This window comes from Sphaerodactylus townsendi, linkage group LG16, assembly GCF_021028975.2.
Source record: "Sphaerodactylus townsendi isolate TG3544 linkage group LG16, MPM_Stown_v2.3, whole genome shotgun sequence".
In the NCBI taxonomy this organism is placed as follows: Eukaryota; Metazoa; Chordata; class Lepidosauria; order Squamata; family Sphaerodactylidae; genus Sphaerodactylus; species Sphaerodactylus townsendi.
In genome coordinates this window covers 29,012,123-29,027,426 of record NC_059440.1, presented here as the reverse complement: position 1 = coordinate 29,027,426, position 15,304 = coordinate 29,012,123, and the positions used below count along the sequence as shown (strand labels likewise).

General features: G+C 58.7%; 2 protein-coding genes across 7 annotated transcripts in view; one reads left to right on the top strand and one right to left on the bottom strand.

Annotated features, from left to right (window-relative positions):
- CROCC (ciliary rootlet coiled-coil, rootletin) overlaps positions 1–5,521 on the top strand; it is a 35,455-nt gene extending 29,934 nt beyond the window's left edge. For 3 of the 5 annotated variants that reach the window (XM_048519223.1, XM_048519218.1, XM_048519224.1), the window contains exons 30-36: positions 35–250; positions 985–1,209; positions 1,334–1,483; positions 2,687–2,887; positions 3,422–3,553; positions 3,931–4,072; positions 4,507–5,521. In XM_048519223.1, the coding sequence (XP_048375180.1) occupies positions 35–250; positions 985–1,209; positions 1,334–1,483; positions 2,687–2,887; positions 3,422–3,553; positions 3,931–4,072; positions 4,507–4,526 (1,086 nt within the window). In that variant the 3' untranslated portion in view covers positions 4,527–5,521. The remainder of the gene's footprint in view (positions 1–34; positions 251–984; positions 1,210–1,333; positions 1,484–2,686; positions 2,888–3,421; positions 3,554–3,930; positions 4,073–4,506) is intronic. The other 2 variants (XM_048519219.1, XM_048519222.1) reach the window with 2 other exon arrangements.
- A 451-nt stretch (positions 5,522–5,972) lies between these two features.
- On the bottom strand, positions 5,973–14,875 carry MFAP2 (microfibril associated protein 2). Of its 2 annotated transcripts, XM_048519216.1 has the most exons (9): positions 14,741–14,874; positions 11,434–11,518; positions 9,605–9,679; positions 8,729–8,761; positions 8,534–8,620; positions 7,864–7,902; positions 7,365–7,455; positions 6,760–6,833; positions 5,973–6,502 (listed from the first exon to the last, which is right to left on the bottom strand). In XM_048519216.1, the coding sequence occupies exons 2-9, from the start codon at positions 11,468–11,470 to the stop codon at positions 6,399–6,401; spliced, it is 540 nt and encodes a 179-aa protein (XP_048375173.1). In that variant the 5' UTR covers positions 11,471–11,518; positions 14,741–14,874; the 3' UTR covers positions 5,973–6,398. The 2 variants fall into 2 exon arrangements, with proteins under 2 accessions (XP_048375173.1, XP_048375174.1); XM_048519217.1 differs by lacking the exon at positions 7,864–7,902 and having other exon boundaries at positions 14,741–14,875.
- Positions 14,876–15,304: the final 429 nt, after the last annotated feature.

Below are 15,304 nucleotides of genomic sequence, written 5' to 3'. Positions count from 1 at the left end.
GCCTTCAAATGTCCCTCTCGACCTCTTTCCTCAGGAGAAGCTGGGCAAGATGAAAGCTACTGAGGCCAAGCTGGAGGCAGACAAGCAGCGCCTGAAGGCTGTCTTGGATGCCTCGGAAAGCCGCTGCACCCAAGTGGAGCTGTCCCGACGCTCACTGGAAGGGGAGCTGCAGAGAGCCCAGCTGGTGCTCTCCGATCGCCAAGTGGAGGTGCGGGGGCTGAGGGACCACCTTGATGCTCTGCAGAGACAGGTACTTGTGGCACATGGCAGCTGTGCCCTGGCCCGCCCGTTGGGCCATTTTGATTGGCGCTCGCCCCATGTTGATCGGGGTGCGTGCTGGCAGGGGCGTGATGCTTGCAGGTGGGAGACCAAGAGCGAGGTTGACAGGTCTCACCTCCTGTGCTGCGGCAGCTACGAGGGCTAGAAGCTTGAGGTGGTTTCATGTTTAGGGCAGCTGCGATTCTCAGCAAGAAGTGGGTGCCTCATGACTGGCTCCGTGTCTTTGCTGTGAACGGGAAATCCATTCAGGCCCAGAAAAGACTTGAATGAGGAGAGACATGGCAGGCATCTCAGAAGCCTGGCAGCAGAGGGAAAAATTATGGAGCATGAACAGAAGTTCTATGGACAGGGCACGGAAGGATATTTGGGGGGGGGGGGCTCTTCTGGGGGTTAGAGGCCAGAGTCAGATGAGCTAATTACAAGTAGCAGCATCTGACAAGCTGAAGTCCACAGGGTGAGCCCTCCTTCCAACCCTCTCATCAGCTGGAAAGATCCTTGGCTGGCAGCATTTTTAAGAAGTGGAAATGATTATTTTTGATGGAAACAATCCCATGATTGCAGTCTGCTCCTCTTCCTTTTTTGCCACAGGAGGTTGTCCTGGCCAGGAGTCCCCATTCTTAACACGAGCCCTGGGCATTCTTCCCCCTTTGTTCCTCAGCACCACAGAGCTTACCAACCTCCCTCCCTCCATCCTTGTCCCCACAGGTGACCGAGGGGGAGATGAAGGCTGGTGCCCAGCAGCTGAGTCTGGACCGCCTTAGCCTGGCACTGGCAAAGGCCGCGGAGGCCGAGGGTTCCCTACAGGAGAAGGTGCAGGCGCTCTCTGCCTCCTTGCTGGAGGCCAAGGCCGAGGCCAGCTCAGCCCAGGAGAGGGTGCTGGAGTTGCAGAAGGCACTGACGGCCAGCGAACACGAGCAGCGGGTGCTGCAGGTACGCTTGGACCAGGGAGGCCAATGCCTTCCTACTGCTACTGCTGCCATTCTGTGCCCCAGGCTGGGGTCTTCATGCGCCTTTCTCAGCAGGGCAACCCTTGTGCCGCTGTGCTGCGTTTCAGGAGCGGTTGGGGGTTGCCCAGCAGGCTCTCTCCAGAGCCAGGAAGGAGATGCGGCTACTGACAGAGCGCCTCCAGACCCTGCAGGCGGAGCAGGTGGAGGTGCAGTTGCAGAAGAAAGAGCTGGGTGGTCGTGTGCGCCAACAAGAAGAGGTGAGGCCTGGGTGCGGGCTGCCCCAAGATCTCTCGGCTGGGCCCCCAGAAAGGGCCAGCTCTGTGGCCTGCGTGGATGTTCTCGGGCGAGCTCCTCGTGATGCCAAGAGGGTGTTGCCGGGGCCTCTGCTGGGCAAGGAAATGCCAGGAGACCCCTACAGCTGGGCAGCACCTTGTGGCTCCAGGAATCTCAGCTGGCAAATCTGTACCCGTAACTGAAGTGGGGGTCCTGGGGTGGGAAGAATCAGCCGGGGGGGCTACCTTTTTGACTTTGTTCCCTGCCTTTCTGGACCACTGGATGGGCAAGGGAGCCACCAGCACCCACCTGGATTTTGAAGGATTTGCTTCTCTGCAGGGGTGACCCTTCACCTTGCCCTTCAACGCCCTTGGCGGAGCCCCTTTTATCACCAGAAAAAATAAGATTTGATTTTTATTCCTCACTTTTCTGTCCCTTAAGGAGTCTTAAAGCGCTCCCAATCCCAATCCCTTCCTTTCTCCACCACAGACACCTTGTGAGGTAGGTGGGGCTGAAAGAGTTCTGAGAGAACTGAGACTAGGTCACCCAGCAGGAGTGGGGAATCCAGCCCGGTTCTCCAGACTCCAGGTCACCTGCTTCTAACCACCGCCCCACACTGGCTGGTTAAGATTTACCAGCAGGTTAATTGAAAGGCCAGAAAGCGCTGGAGTTGGATGGAGAGGTGGTCAAGCGAAGGCCACCCCCTCCCCTGCCTCTGAACTTCCCGCTTCTTGTCCGAGCAAGCTGGCCTGCCCTCGTCTCCCCTCCAAGGGGAAACCCCCCAGCAGCAGCCCCCCCTGCTTTCCAGTCCCATAGAGGAAGGGGGGTTGGCTGTATCTGTGGCCGTCAAATCCCTGCCCCTGACAGAACTGGGTACTGTTTCCCTCCACGATGGTTTGGGCCAGTCCTGTGACCCTGACTCTGCTGGAGCTCTAGGCAAGAGGAGGGCGCGGGCCCTTCTCCCTCACTGGGGAAGAGTTCTCTGAGAAGCTGATAACGCCCACCGCCCTGGGACAGAACATCTGGCAGTGGACATGTGGGCTGTGGGCTCCAAGCCCTGACCGTCCACACAGCTCTGCCTGCTGAGAGAGGGGCATGGCAGCTGTGGTCCAGCTGCAAGAGGGGTGGGTGGGGGCATGGCGAGCGGGCTCGAGGCAGCCCCCCCTCTCTTGTCGGTCCTCCTGCAGCTGCTCGGCCAGTGCCAGGAAGGTGAGACGGTCGCCCTGAAGAGTCTGCGGAACGCACAGGAGGACAATCGGCGGCTGCAGGAGGGCCTGAGCGGCATGCAGAGGGCCCTGGCACAGATGGAGAACCAGAAGTGGGAAGCGGAGCGTGCCTCTCTGCGGCTGGAGAAGGACAAGATGGCCCTCAAGAGGATGCTGGACAAAGTGAGGCCTCAGGGGGGTCAACAGCAGCGGCAGGCAGGCAGGCAGGAGCAGAAGGGGGGAGCATTTCTGGGCGGGGAGAGTGGGTGGCCCTGCAGCCCCTGTGATGGGCAGGAGGGTGGAGATGAGCCAGAGGACTGGGTGCAGAGCACAACTGGCCGTCAGCACGAGGCTTCGTGGCAGACTTGAGTTGGCCTTGAGGCCCAGGAAGCAGGGAGAGGCTCCTTCCAAGGCGGGCTCAGAAGAGGGTCAGAAACACTCCCAGAACCTTTCACGTGGGTGCTCAGAGACTGGCCATGAAAATGGGGAGGGGGGCAGCAGCAGCAGCACAGATGGGGGGTGGGGCCTTAGACAGAGGAGCAGCTTGTTTGTGTACCTTTTCTTGGACAGGTGCGCCCTTTCCCCCATCTGAGAGGGGGCATGCAGCCGAGGGCTGAGCTCCCCAGACAAGACCTCCACCCCCACCCCCGTTATGTGAGTGTGTGGGGTGGTGGTGGCTGTTTTTGTGCCACTTGCAAGCATCTGCTTGGCTGGCAGGTGGAGCGGGAGAAGCTCAGCACCCGCGAAGAGTCGCTGAGGCTGTCTGCTGAGAAGGGGCGGCTGGGCTGCTCTCTCACCAGTGTGGAGCAGGAGCTGGCGGAGGCCTGTCAGCAAATCCGGCTGCTGGAGGTAAATGCCGCCCCCCCCCCCCCCGGTCGCCCCTTCCCTGTGCCTTGGGGCGGATTTGGTGTTGCCAGCAGGTCTGAAGAGCAACGTTCCATTTCAGATTCCTCCGTCTCCCAAGCTGCGCCCTGCTGGAAGTCTCTGTCTGGGGGGGGGGGGGGCACAGTGGGGCTGCTCTCCTCTGGAGGCTCCCTGGCTGCCTCCCGGGGGCCCAAGTGGGTGCTGGGCTGGCTGGAACCTTCCTGCAAGGAACGCTGCCTGAAGCAAGATGGGGTTAGGGTTAGGGTTAGGGGGGAAGCCTGGCTCTGGCAACGGGGCCAGCCCAATCTTTCAGCCTCCTCCTCCTCCTCCTCCTCCCCCTCCTCCTCTTCCCCCCCACCTAGGCTCAGGTAATGGACCGTGAGCACCTCCCAGGCCGGAATGAAACTGGGGCTTCCCTCCAGATGGAGCTTGAGTGCCTGGGGGGCTCCCAGCTCCAGGCAGAACGCATGCCGGATGCCCACCGGCAGCGGGTCAGAGGAGCAGGTGAGCCTGGGTGGGAAGGAATGCCTCCAGGCCCCGCCCACGGAGAGGGCTCAGTTGCAGTCATTTGCTCTGGCTGGTTGGGGGTGGGCCCAAACCTCTACCACGGAGAACTCTGGGGCAAGCCCCTTCCCCAGAGTCGAATCTTGAGGATTCGGTGTCTGGGTTTTGGAGAGCAGCAGGCGGAAGTGTTGCAAGAGTTGGGGGGGGGGGGGCGGTGTCGGTGCCCAGTATCTACATCTGTGCTGACAAAGTGTAGTTGGGAAGAGACACGTTGACCCCATGGGCTGGCCGGTCAGCCCTGCTTCTTGTGTGCCCCACCCGATGAGTGGGATTCTCTGCCCCCTGCCCCTCGGAGGCGCTCAGACCAGGGGCCAGCTCACTTAGGGGCTACGGTCTCTGCCATGGGGCTTTCCGTGCCTTCTGTTCTCCCACAGATCCTGACGCTGAAGGATGAGCTCCGGTCCCCAGACACCCCTTCGCCCATCTGCCCAGGAAGCTAGCTGCCGCCTTCCTGCCCTGCACCGCAGCCCCCAGCTGGAAAGCATTGGGGAGGGGGGGGAGAGTGGACTGGCCAGCCGTCCCTTCTTAAGCCACGGTCTGGTATGAAGCAGTCACTGAAGGGAAAAGCGCAACTTTCCTGTGCCTCCCCTCCCAAACACACGTGCCCTTCGCAGGGGCGTATCTACAGAACACAGCCCCTGCAGCAAGCACATCTGGACGCCCAGCCCTGCACGTGGCTCTGGCGGGTTCCTCAGGCACCCAGCCTAAGGGGAAAGGGGGGGGGGGTAGTCGTCTTGCTGGCCAGCTGTGCACTTCTCCCCAGAAGGCAAAGTGCACAGACTGCGTGGCTGTGGCCAATGGGTGGGTGGGCAGGGATGGGACCCACCCTTCAGAGGATGCACAGAGCATGTGCCATATGCAAGGCTCTGCTTGGAAGGCTTTTCTTTTCCTACAGCTGTGATGTAGAAATGCCAAAGTGACCCTTTACTCCTTGGGGGCTGAAAACATGCGACCCCCCCCCCCCAGCTAGAAGTACAACCAGTGGGGGCTTCCTGGGAAAGGCAGAGAGAGGGTCTTATGTTCTGTCACACACGGACTCTTTTGGCACAAGGGAGAGGAGCCACTGTGCTGTGAGGCCCTTCCCTGGAGGGGCCTCCTTGTCTACTGCCCCCCCACCCCCCGAGTATCTTTGTTGCCCGTGTGAGGCACCATAGCATAGCATAGCAGCCTTTGGCTGGGGCACAAATGGGCACACACACGAATGGGTGGGTGGGTGGGTTCATGCACAGGCACATCATCGCCCTGGTGTATTTTTCTTTGTGGAGCTTTTGTAACATTTTAATCTGGAAATGTAGAAACCTTTATTTTTGTATTAAGCGGGGGTGGTCTGATGTGCCCGTTGCGGAAGGAATTAGTGTGAAACTTGTAATAAAAGCGTCTCTCCCGGAAGTTCAGTGTTTCCCACCAGCCCGGACCGAAGGAGCCCCCTCCCACGCTGCAGCCCCCAGCCCCTTTTCAGCTGGCCCCAGGCCGTTTTGGCTAAAAGGGGCAAAGGGCGACTCGCTCAGGTATTGTGGCAATATTGGGGGAGGGCCAGGGAATTGCGGGGGGGGGGGGGGGCTCCCACTCCAGAACCAGGACGGGCAGTGGACACAACTATTGAAAACAGAGGACACAGCAACTTTGATATGTTGGAAGTTCGTGCTGCTGGAGTGCTGACGAAGCCAGGCTCTGTGCAGAGCTTTGCCGTCCAGGGACTAGGAAGTGGCCCGAAACCCCCCCCCCCTTTTATTCATTTGTTTGTTCAACATGCCCACCCTTGCCCACCAGGGCAGCTTCCAACAATACATAACACACAGTTCTGGGAATGGGCGTTAAGACACATGCTGGCTGCAAGACGTGGTAATACTTTTGGTTTATTTAACACTTGTGTAAAAAAAGAGAAGACACGATTATACTGAATGAGACAGGCAGGTCCCGGGAGAGCTGCACATTTAGCTCCTCCTGGCCCCCCCCCCCCCCCCCAAGCCACCCTTTCGCAACCCTTGGGCCCTGCTGAGGACTGTGAGAGTCTCCAGAGATACCCCCACTGGGCCAAGCTCCCACCAGGCAGCAGAAGGGGAGAGAGAAAGAGAGCTGCCTCCCACTCCTGGCTTTTCCATGCCCGTGTGCCCCTCGCCCCCCGCCAGAGCTTCACCCACTGGCCACATTGGAGGCCTGGGAGCATCCTGTGTGGGCCTGGCCAAGGGGAGTGAGGGGGAGGCAGGGGAGGCCTGGCTGGCTGGCTGGCCCGTGGGTGGGGCATGTTGTGCGCGCCTGTTCCTGCCTAGCAGCCCCCGCAGCTTCGGGCACAGGAGGCAGCCACGCTCTGGCACAGCCCGCTGGTCGCCATCACGCCACACCGGGAGAACTTGTCGCGGCAGAAGTCAGCTGTGGGAAACAGAAGGAAGCCCCGGGGCGGGCGGGCATTAGTTGCTCCTGGGCTGCCTTCTCTTGCCCAGGTCTCCCAGGGCCCACCCTTGTGGAGGAGTGGGGGGCTAGGGGGGGCCATGCCTAAGGCTCCCCGCTGCCTGTTCCCAACAGGAAACACCAGGCTGCTGTGTGCCCCTCAGCCCTGCCTCGTCCACTGGGGGGGGGGGGGGGCGGGCAGAGCATGGCAAGGGGCCCAAATGCCGAAGACCCCGTACCTCTCAGCAGCTCTTCATGGGCACAGACAGTGCGGATGCAGATTTCCTTATTGATCACATAAACCCGCCGCAGGCTGATGAAAATGGCGGGGGGGAGGTGAAAGAAAAAGAGCAGGCTGCTAGTGAGACACACAGGAAGACCAAGCCCCATTCCTCGGCCATGTGCTGCCCCTCCCCTTTCATGCACACCCCCTTCAGGCCCCAAGCCAGGTAGGAGCCTGTGCTGGGCAGGGAGGGTGGTTGCCATGGCCCCCATCAGGCCCAGGTGCCGCTCCAGCGTCTCTGCTGCTCTCCGTGATCCTCTCATGATCTCCCCCCCAAAAAAGCATGCTCACTCCACTGAGGCGCCTGTAAAAAGGAGACTTCCACCTGCCCGAGTCCCCCGTGCTGGGAGGTTGGAAAGGGGGGGGGCTGCGAGGGGTGTTAAGCAGCCTGGAGAAAACCCCCCTAGAAGAGCCCCCAAGGAGCTGGAGGCAAGGGGCTGACCATGTGCCCTCCCTCAGGGCCTGCTGCGCCCACGTCCTGGGTACAGACTCGCTGGCACCCTCGCCCTGAAAGACAGCTGGGGGGAGCCTCCTGCCCTCCCCCCTCAACCAGCTGCTCACCTGTAAAAACAGAGCTCATTTAGGCACTGCTTGCAGGGCTTGTGGACCGAGTACAGGCCAGGTACCAGAATTGCCTGCTCCTCCTGGCAATCTCTGCAGGGCACAAGGGGCAGCCGATCAAGCAGCCTTTACTTGATGCTTAGCTGGCCGGCCGCACAGAGCGGAGCGTGTGGGGCTAAGCAGCCGCCCCTCACACCTCCAGCCAGAAAGACCCAGCAAACCACTGTGCCACCCCCACCCCGATTGCGGCCCTGCCACCCTGCCTCGACGCCGCTGCCTCCTGTTCAGGGCCAGAAAAAGAGACACAACCCCCCCTCACTCCCAGCTTGGGGGGCAAAGGAGTGGGAGATCTGGAGTGGTGGCCAGTCTCGGCCCCTTCCAACCCCAGATCTATTCAGGCCGCAGGATGTGCCGGTCTGGGAGGCCCGAGGCTCTTGAGCAGCAGCCGCCGCCGAAGCACTTGGCTCAGGGGCCCGTCCCCCTAAGCCCTGCCTCTCACCGAAGGGCCCGGGCTCGGTGGGCTCCGTCTCAGCCGTGCCTAGAAGAGGAAGCAGAAGCGGCAGCAGAGGGCTAATGGGCTGGCGCGCCAGTGGAGGCCCTGCCGACCGATAGAGGGGCCAGGGCAGCCCAGCGGGCAGGAAGGGCTTCCCGTGCGCCCCTTGGCCGCTGGGCAGCAGGAGGAGGAGGCGGTGCAGACCTGGAGCACTGGGTGGCCAGCAGCAGGGGGAGGGAAACCTCCACGCTGAGAGGGGTGCCTGGCAAGCAGGGCCCGGGAGATTCCTCGCAGCACCCGCATGATACCAGCAGAGGGCAGCAATCTGCCGGCGGGCGGGCGAGGGGCGCAATGTCCCAGCTGCAGACTGGCGACAGAAGGCCTCAGTGGGCAAGCACCAGAAGAGCCTGTCCGGCTGCGATGAGGCGCTTCGTCCTCCAGCGAGGGAGGATGAGGTGGGACCCAGTGCTGCGTGCAGATCCCACCCCCAATCCCTGCCTTCGCCAGGACGACAAGAGCAGGGCTGGGAGTGCAGGCGCGCATCCCTCCCCGGCGGCCCTTCAAGGGCACTTCAAGGGAAGGCAGCCAGGCCTCTGCCCCCGTCGTTTTGATGGGCAAGCTGTGCCCACCCGCCCCGAGCTGCAAACAACTTCCAAATGAGGAGGACCAAACTGACCTGGGGTTGGGGCTGGGATGACCTCCTGCTGGTTCTGCTGCTGGGACTGGTAGGGGTATTGCTCTTCGGGAGCCTGCGGGGCAATGTCTGGCAGGGAAATGAAGGCCTTCAGCCAAGGCCTGCTGGGACAGTGGCCACCCCCCACCCACCCCCAATTACTCCACCGAAGCAACAGAGGGAAAGGAGACGACTCACCATTGCCAGCATAGTCATAGTAATCTTGACTTTCTGGGGGAAAGAAAAGGAGGATTAAAAATAGCCAGCAACTGGTCCGCTCAGTTTAGCATTGTAAAAAAATAAAACTTGATCCAAGTGGGTGCAGCATTTGGGACCCTCAAATATATCTGTCCCTTTCTAGGTAAAGAAATAAAACGACAGCATCGCTTTCCCCACCCCGACCGTTTTAAAACTCAACGTGGGCAAATTTTATAGTGCAGTAGAAGGATGTTTATGAAAGCAGCCAAAAATAAGCATTGGGAACAGGCAAGGTGGTGGCTGGTGCTGCTTCGGCCCTGAGAGAGACAGTGGCTGGTAGGTGGATAATTTAGGACCCTTGTTCTATTTTGGAAAGGGATTTTCCTTTTAAAAATATAAAATCCCAGGTGGATCAAATATCCAGAGCGGAGGCTTCCCAGGTCTAAAGTTAACACCAGTTGTGCAAAAAAGTAAGGTTGTGGGGCATAAGCCCAATTAAAAAAATGTTTTAAATTGCAATGGTCTTTCCAAAAGCAACCTGAAACAGCTCGGCTGAGCTATGGAGCAAATGGTGGTGGTGGGCAGCGGGGGAATTCCCCCTCCTTTGCAACTTCCTGCACTTGAAATGTTCACACAGGCACACAAGAGCCCGTTTCCTATCAAGGCCAGACTACTCAAACAAATGTTCACATGATGACGGTCACGTCCCTCTAGCTTGGCTGGACAGTTTCTCCTTCTGCTGCAGACAGGATGTCCCATTGGAGATGCTTTGTGGGAGGATGTCTGAACTCAATCCGGTGGGGCGCCTCTACAGGGCCAGGCAGCGTGGCATTCATCCAAAGGGCAGGAAGAGGGGACATCAAGGTGTCTGCTTACCTATTTCATAGGGGATGTATGGCGTGTCGTGGTATGCTGGGTCTCCAATGTCGTACTGCCCTTGGGCCAGAAGCACTGCAAGGGACAAAGGGGGGTGGGGGGCTCAGAACTTGCGTCCTTTCAAGGACCAGACAAAGGCTGTCTTGCGTGCTCTTGAGAACGAACCTATGCATACCTGCAGGATCACCAAGCCCATTAGAGAGGGATCAGGATCAAAGTTTTTGTGGGCTCCCCCCCTCAGGAAGCTGCCCCCTCCCAGCAGCCTGTCCTGATATTTAAGACATATAAGGTGCCTTTGCACCGTCTCCCTTTCTTGATAAGGGCAACAGCAGGGAAAGGCACGTGCATCATGGCCCCCGCTTCCTTGCCCCCCCCCCCCCGCTATACAGCTCCCTCTGCCACCAATTAAAACATCCTTCCCACTGAGGAGCAGTTCTTCCTCACACTCATCATAGATGGGGATGACGATGCTGGCTTAGTTTCACCTAATCTAGTTGTGAGCCGATCTTTTTAACGGGACCTTTGCTTTGTGGAGAAATGTCTAGGGCACAGGTGTCAAACTTGCGGTCCTCCAGATGTTATGGGCTACAATTCCCATCACCCCTGCCAGCATGATGGTTGCAGGGGATGATGGGAACTGTAGTCCATAATATCTGGAGGGCCGTGAGTTTGACACCTAGAAAGCAGCTGTGTGTGGCCTCTGTTCTTGAAAGAGGGGGGCAGGATTTGGGGGGGAGCCCAGGCCAGTCCAACGAAGGAGCGTTGCCAGGAGCCAGCCCCCCCCCCTTGTGCTTTTCAGAAAAGTGGGGGAGACTCTATGGGGAAGAGGGGACCAGAAATGACGTCTTACACATCTGCCAGCCCCTGAGCTGGAGCTGGGGACGCTGCTGCTGCCCTCCGGTGGCCAAAGGCATGAACTACAAGCACGTCTCAGACTCTGGGTGCCACTCTGCAAGGGGGCTTTTGCTCCAAAGAGGCTCCGACGCTATGCAAGCTCGACGTGCGGCCTCGTGCGAAGGCGGAGCCTGAGAAAGGCCGCCCTAGACTCTCGGTTCCATTGTCCAAAGGGGCTGCCAGCTCCAAGAGGCTTAGAACGTTAGCGGAGTCGTCCACAACCTCCACCTGCGGTCTCGTGCGAAGGCGGCGCCCTGAGAAGCGTCGTCCCGGGCTGCTGGCATCCCTTTGGTACAGGAGCTCCTTGGCCAAAGAGCCTCAGAAAGTTAGCGGGGCCCCCACAACCTGCACACGAGGTCCCGTGCGAAGGTGGCGGTCAGAGTGGCGCTGTCCTGGGCTGTTTTGGCATCCACTCTGCACAGGGGTCGGACCCCCTCTCCCAGGAGCGCTGGGGAAGCTCCAGCTCAGGGGCTGGCAGACGTGCAAGACGTCGTTTCTGGTCCCCTCTTCCCCATAGAGTCTCCCCCACTTTTCTGAAAAGCACAAGGGGGGGGGGGCTGGCTCCTGGCAACGCTCCTTCGTTGGACTGGCCTGGGCTCCCCCCCCAAATCCTGCCCCCCTCTTTCAAGAGTAGAGGCCACACACAGCTGCTTTCTAGGTGTCAAACTCACGGCCCTCCAGATATTATGGATTACAGTTCCTATCATCCCCTGCAACCATCATGCTGGCAGGGGATGATGGGAACTGTAGTCCATAACCTCTGGAGGGCCGTGAGTTTGACACCTGTGATCTAGGGTGATGACTGTTCAAAAGTACCTCCACCTGCTACCTAGCTAAGTCTGACACCCATATTTAATAAGGATCAGCCAACACAGACACGCCCATAACCGGTCATAGAGAAAGCCGTTTCTCCCAAGGCATCAATTGGCACTTACCTGGCAAGCAGAGGACGAAGAGGCCCAGAGTCCTCATGGCCACGGGGGGCAGGGCTGGGGGGCAGCTGGAAGATCCTGCGGCAGGCTGGGGGGGGGGGGGGGGAAAGGCATTAGTGGCAGCACCAGCTGAGGAGCACGCACGGATTCACGGACTCACGGCAAAGAGCAGACGCACAAGACAATGGCTCCAGCAGGAAACGAACAAGGTTTTGCATATGGAGAGAAAGGGTGACGAACAGCAGTAAATTCATTTGTAAACAACTAGACACAAATGTGTATAATACAATCAAGGAATAGCTGCTATATGTTGGTCTTGACCTTAGTTGTTCAGTAGGATTGCAAGTATCGAGATGTTGGTATTTTTTTTTCATTTGTGTTAGTTGTAATCCACCTTTCTCACTGAGATGCCAGGTGGATTACATAATGCAAATCAATGCAATTTACAGGATGAGACATCTGATAAGCAAGATAGTACAGCAAGGCTTACGTACATCAGAAACAAATCATCAGTATGAGACATACATTCAACCTTGCAGGAAATGGTTTTATGTAAGTCAGAACCTGGGCGGTAGGAGTAAGTCATACGCACCACAACAGATACAGCAAACTGAAGTATAATCCTGACAATATCAGTTTTTTCCTGTACGCATGTTGATGGTGCAGGACAGTAATCACAACACTTCAGTGAATTTAGGTAACGCACACACACCAGGCCAAAGAAATGTAAAAATGGGCTCTCAAAGTAGCCCAATCAGCTTTCCTTTGATTTCTATAGAAAGAAACTAGACTCACCATGGAAAGAAAGAAAATCCATCTGGGTCCTTGTGCCAGAAATGTATTCAGAGCCACCCCCACCCCCATCTGACTGAACTGGATGGAGAAAGGCCTAACCCCGACCCCACCCCCACCCCCCCACACACAAGGTCTCAAGCCCTTTTGCTGACTTTGCAGAGCTGCAGTTGAAATTCTGCCTGCACAGAACCAACAAACTGGGGAGGAATTCCCCTCTGGGGCTTACTGTGGAGGAGGCAAGAGGGAGCCGTGCATGACTTTGCGGGGGGAGGGGGGAGGTTTGAGTGGAATGGAAGAAGGGGGGATTGTTTGACTGTTGTGTTAAGTATCATGTGAGCATCCAGCTCCTGCTGAGGAACACAGAAATGCCTTGCGTTTCATGAAGGAACATTTGAATCATGTGGTCAACAACACAGATGAACTAACGAACATCACAGTGCACCATATGCTCATTGGAGAGGTGTGTGTTTTGCTGGGGCCAATTCACTTCTCTGAGTCTGAGCCAGGCTTGCTTGGCAGCACCTCTGGAACCTCCTGCCAGTATCTGCTCCTCAGTACTGAAGACTGTGTCTCTGAACACATACAGAGTATCTTTTCTGCTGGATGTGACCACTACCAAGATCTCTAGCATTGGCCGCCTGCTTTTCCTGTGTGGAGCATGTGCCACGTTCTCTTTCCCCCACGCTGTCCTTCCACCAGACTTGAACGGCCTCTGCCAAGGACTTTATGGGTAAAACTCCCCAGATGCAGCTGTGGCACAAGGGGTAGAAGTGGGTTGGGGGGGGGGGCAGCAGCCCTTGCCTAGCCGAAGGAGTGACAGGCCTTTCTTGGAGCGAGCCAGTTCAGGACTCAGGTAGCAGAGCGTGGCCGGAGGACTTTGCCCACCCCTTCACGGGCAACAGGCCCCTCAGCCAACAGACAGCCAGGCCCTGAGCTGCTTTGCCCACACGCTGAGCAAGAGAGGCCCCGGAAGACGTCCTTCATCAGTCACTGCCTCCAGCACCTGGGGGCGGGGGGGCGATGCTCCCATTTTCCCTTGGACCAGCGCTGAGGCCTAAAACTGGTGTCTTACAGAGCCTTCAGCATTGGGGGGGGGGCATGAACCAGCCTCCCCCCATCCCAGAATTTTGGTAAAGGGGGGGAATGGTAAGCACTATGTGCACCCCAGGGCATGCACGCCCATGGCAGCCGGAGTGGATCGGGAAGTTTCTCCTGGTCATCAGGCACTCGTGGCCCACCACAGCGAGAGAAGATGCTGCCCTCCCTCTCGCCATCGTCCTGACTGAGCAGGTTTGAAGCAGGACCATCCCCCAAACCCCGTGCAAGGCCCACTCCACACCTCTGCAGAAAAGGCAGCTGGCTCCTGTGCAGTGCTGCCACTGGGCTGGGGGGAGGCAGCCGCGTCCCACGCAGCAGGTCCACGGTGCTGCCCCTGCTCAGTGCCTGGCATCGGCCTGGTTCTCAGGCGAATTCCTGGCAAGCCCTGGCTTCAGCTGCCCGGCCAACCCCAAGAGCTGAATGATCCCTCTGGAAACACATAAAGCCCACAGGGAGCTCTTGCTTCTCGACATCCACAAAGAGTGCCTCTGATCGTGTGCAGAGTGCTTCCTGCAGAGGAACTGCTTTTCAAGTCAGGAGCGGTGCCTGGCAGGCTTAAGTTCTCTTCTGAAGGAGCCCACCTATGCTCTGTCAATCCCACCATGGGGGGAGGAGGAACATCCTGGTATCCCAGAACACCCCAATCCCAGAGATTGAAGCTCAACTGGTAGTGGTGGGGAGTTCTCCCCGACCCGCCTCCAACCTCCTTGGCTTGGAGCTAGGGGCAGCACTCTGGCCGTGCTCAGAGATGTTCCTTGAGCGCCCAGAGAGACTGCAGAAGCTCCCACTCCCAAACTCCACTCCCGCAATGCCAGCTCCCCCCCCCCACAACCCAGGCACAGAAAGGCCAGATGTTCGCTTGCTGAAGTCTTCCCTGCAAGGAACATCTGGCAGCAATCAGCCAACTCGCCAAGCCGCCTCCTCAACGCCCCCCCCCCCCGCCGGCCAGGGGAGAACAAAAGGCAGGGCGGGGCAGGCCTGGCTAAGCCCCCCCCCCCCACACACACAAATGTTCGGGCAGAGGGGATTGTCTCCCTCCCTTGAGATAGCATAGCAATGCATGCCCTCCCACTAAGTTTGCTTGTAGAAATTTCCATAAAGTAAGTTGCGGGGAGGGGGGAATCCAACCCTGCCCCGGCCCAAATACCAGCCCTGGGCCCCAGCAGCAAAGGGGCATTGTCTGTCCCCCACACCCGCCACGCATTCGGGCCCCATGAGCTGCCTGAGAGCTGCGGGCTTCCCCAAGCTCACTTCGTAAGGGAAAGAAAGGAAAGTGGCATGGCAAAGAACAGCAGCAGACAGCGTCTTCGGTCCCGCCCCCCCCCCCCTCGCCGTTACATCGCCCGGATGGTGTCTATCGCTTGCCAGAGAGGGGTCCCACTGGGGAGGCCCGACCGAGCAAAAGGTGCCCCCTTACCTGGCTGGAGGGGATCTGGCAGCGCTGGGTTGCACTTTCTGGAGTGCCTGGATTCAAAAGAGGCAAGGGGGCGGGGGCCGTGGGCTGCAGGGCTGCCCCAGCTGCTGGGTCCTAACACCCCCCCTCTGACAGAACCCCCTCCCCCTCCACTTGAAACAAACCCCATGGAAGAGAGTCCAGTTGCGGAGGAAAGGATAATTCAGATGTAGCCACTGCGGGGTCCTCTGCCTGGGGGGTTGGCCTGAGTTTCAGGGGTAAGATGCTTCTTTGCGGACGTCAGCGTTTCAGTGGAAAAGCCAAACCCTGACAGTGGCTCAAAGGAAACCATGGTCTCCAGTCAGCAGAAGACACAAGTGACACCGGAGACCCCAAGTGGGGGCCTGCCGCCCTCACCAGTCACCCCCAGGAAGGAACACGGCCAGGCGCTGAGAGGGGCCGGGGTGTGCGGGAATCTGTGTCTCGCCAGGGCCTGGGGCCATCGGCCTCCAATCCCTCACTGAGCCATGGAAGTCTGCTGGGTGATCTTGGGTCTGGCCCACCTGTTCAGGCTGGCCTATCCCCACA

Coding starts and splice junctions, on each gene's coding strand:
- MFAP2 (XM_048519216.1), bottom strand. CDS start 11,470: ATGAGGACTCTGGGCCTCTTCGTCCTCTGCTTGCCAG. Junction 7,903..8,533: donor CATCCCAGCCCCAACCCCAG/GTCAGTTTGGTC, acceptor TTCCTCTTCTAG/GCACGGCTGAGACGGAGCCC. Junction 6,834..7,364: donor AATGAGCTCTGTTTTTACAG/GTGAGCAGCTGG, acceptor CATTTTCATCAG/CCTGCGGCGGGTTTATGTGA.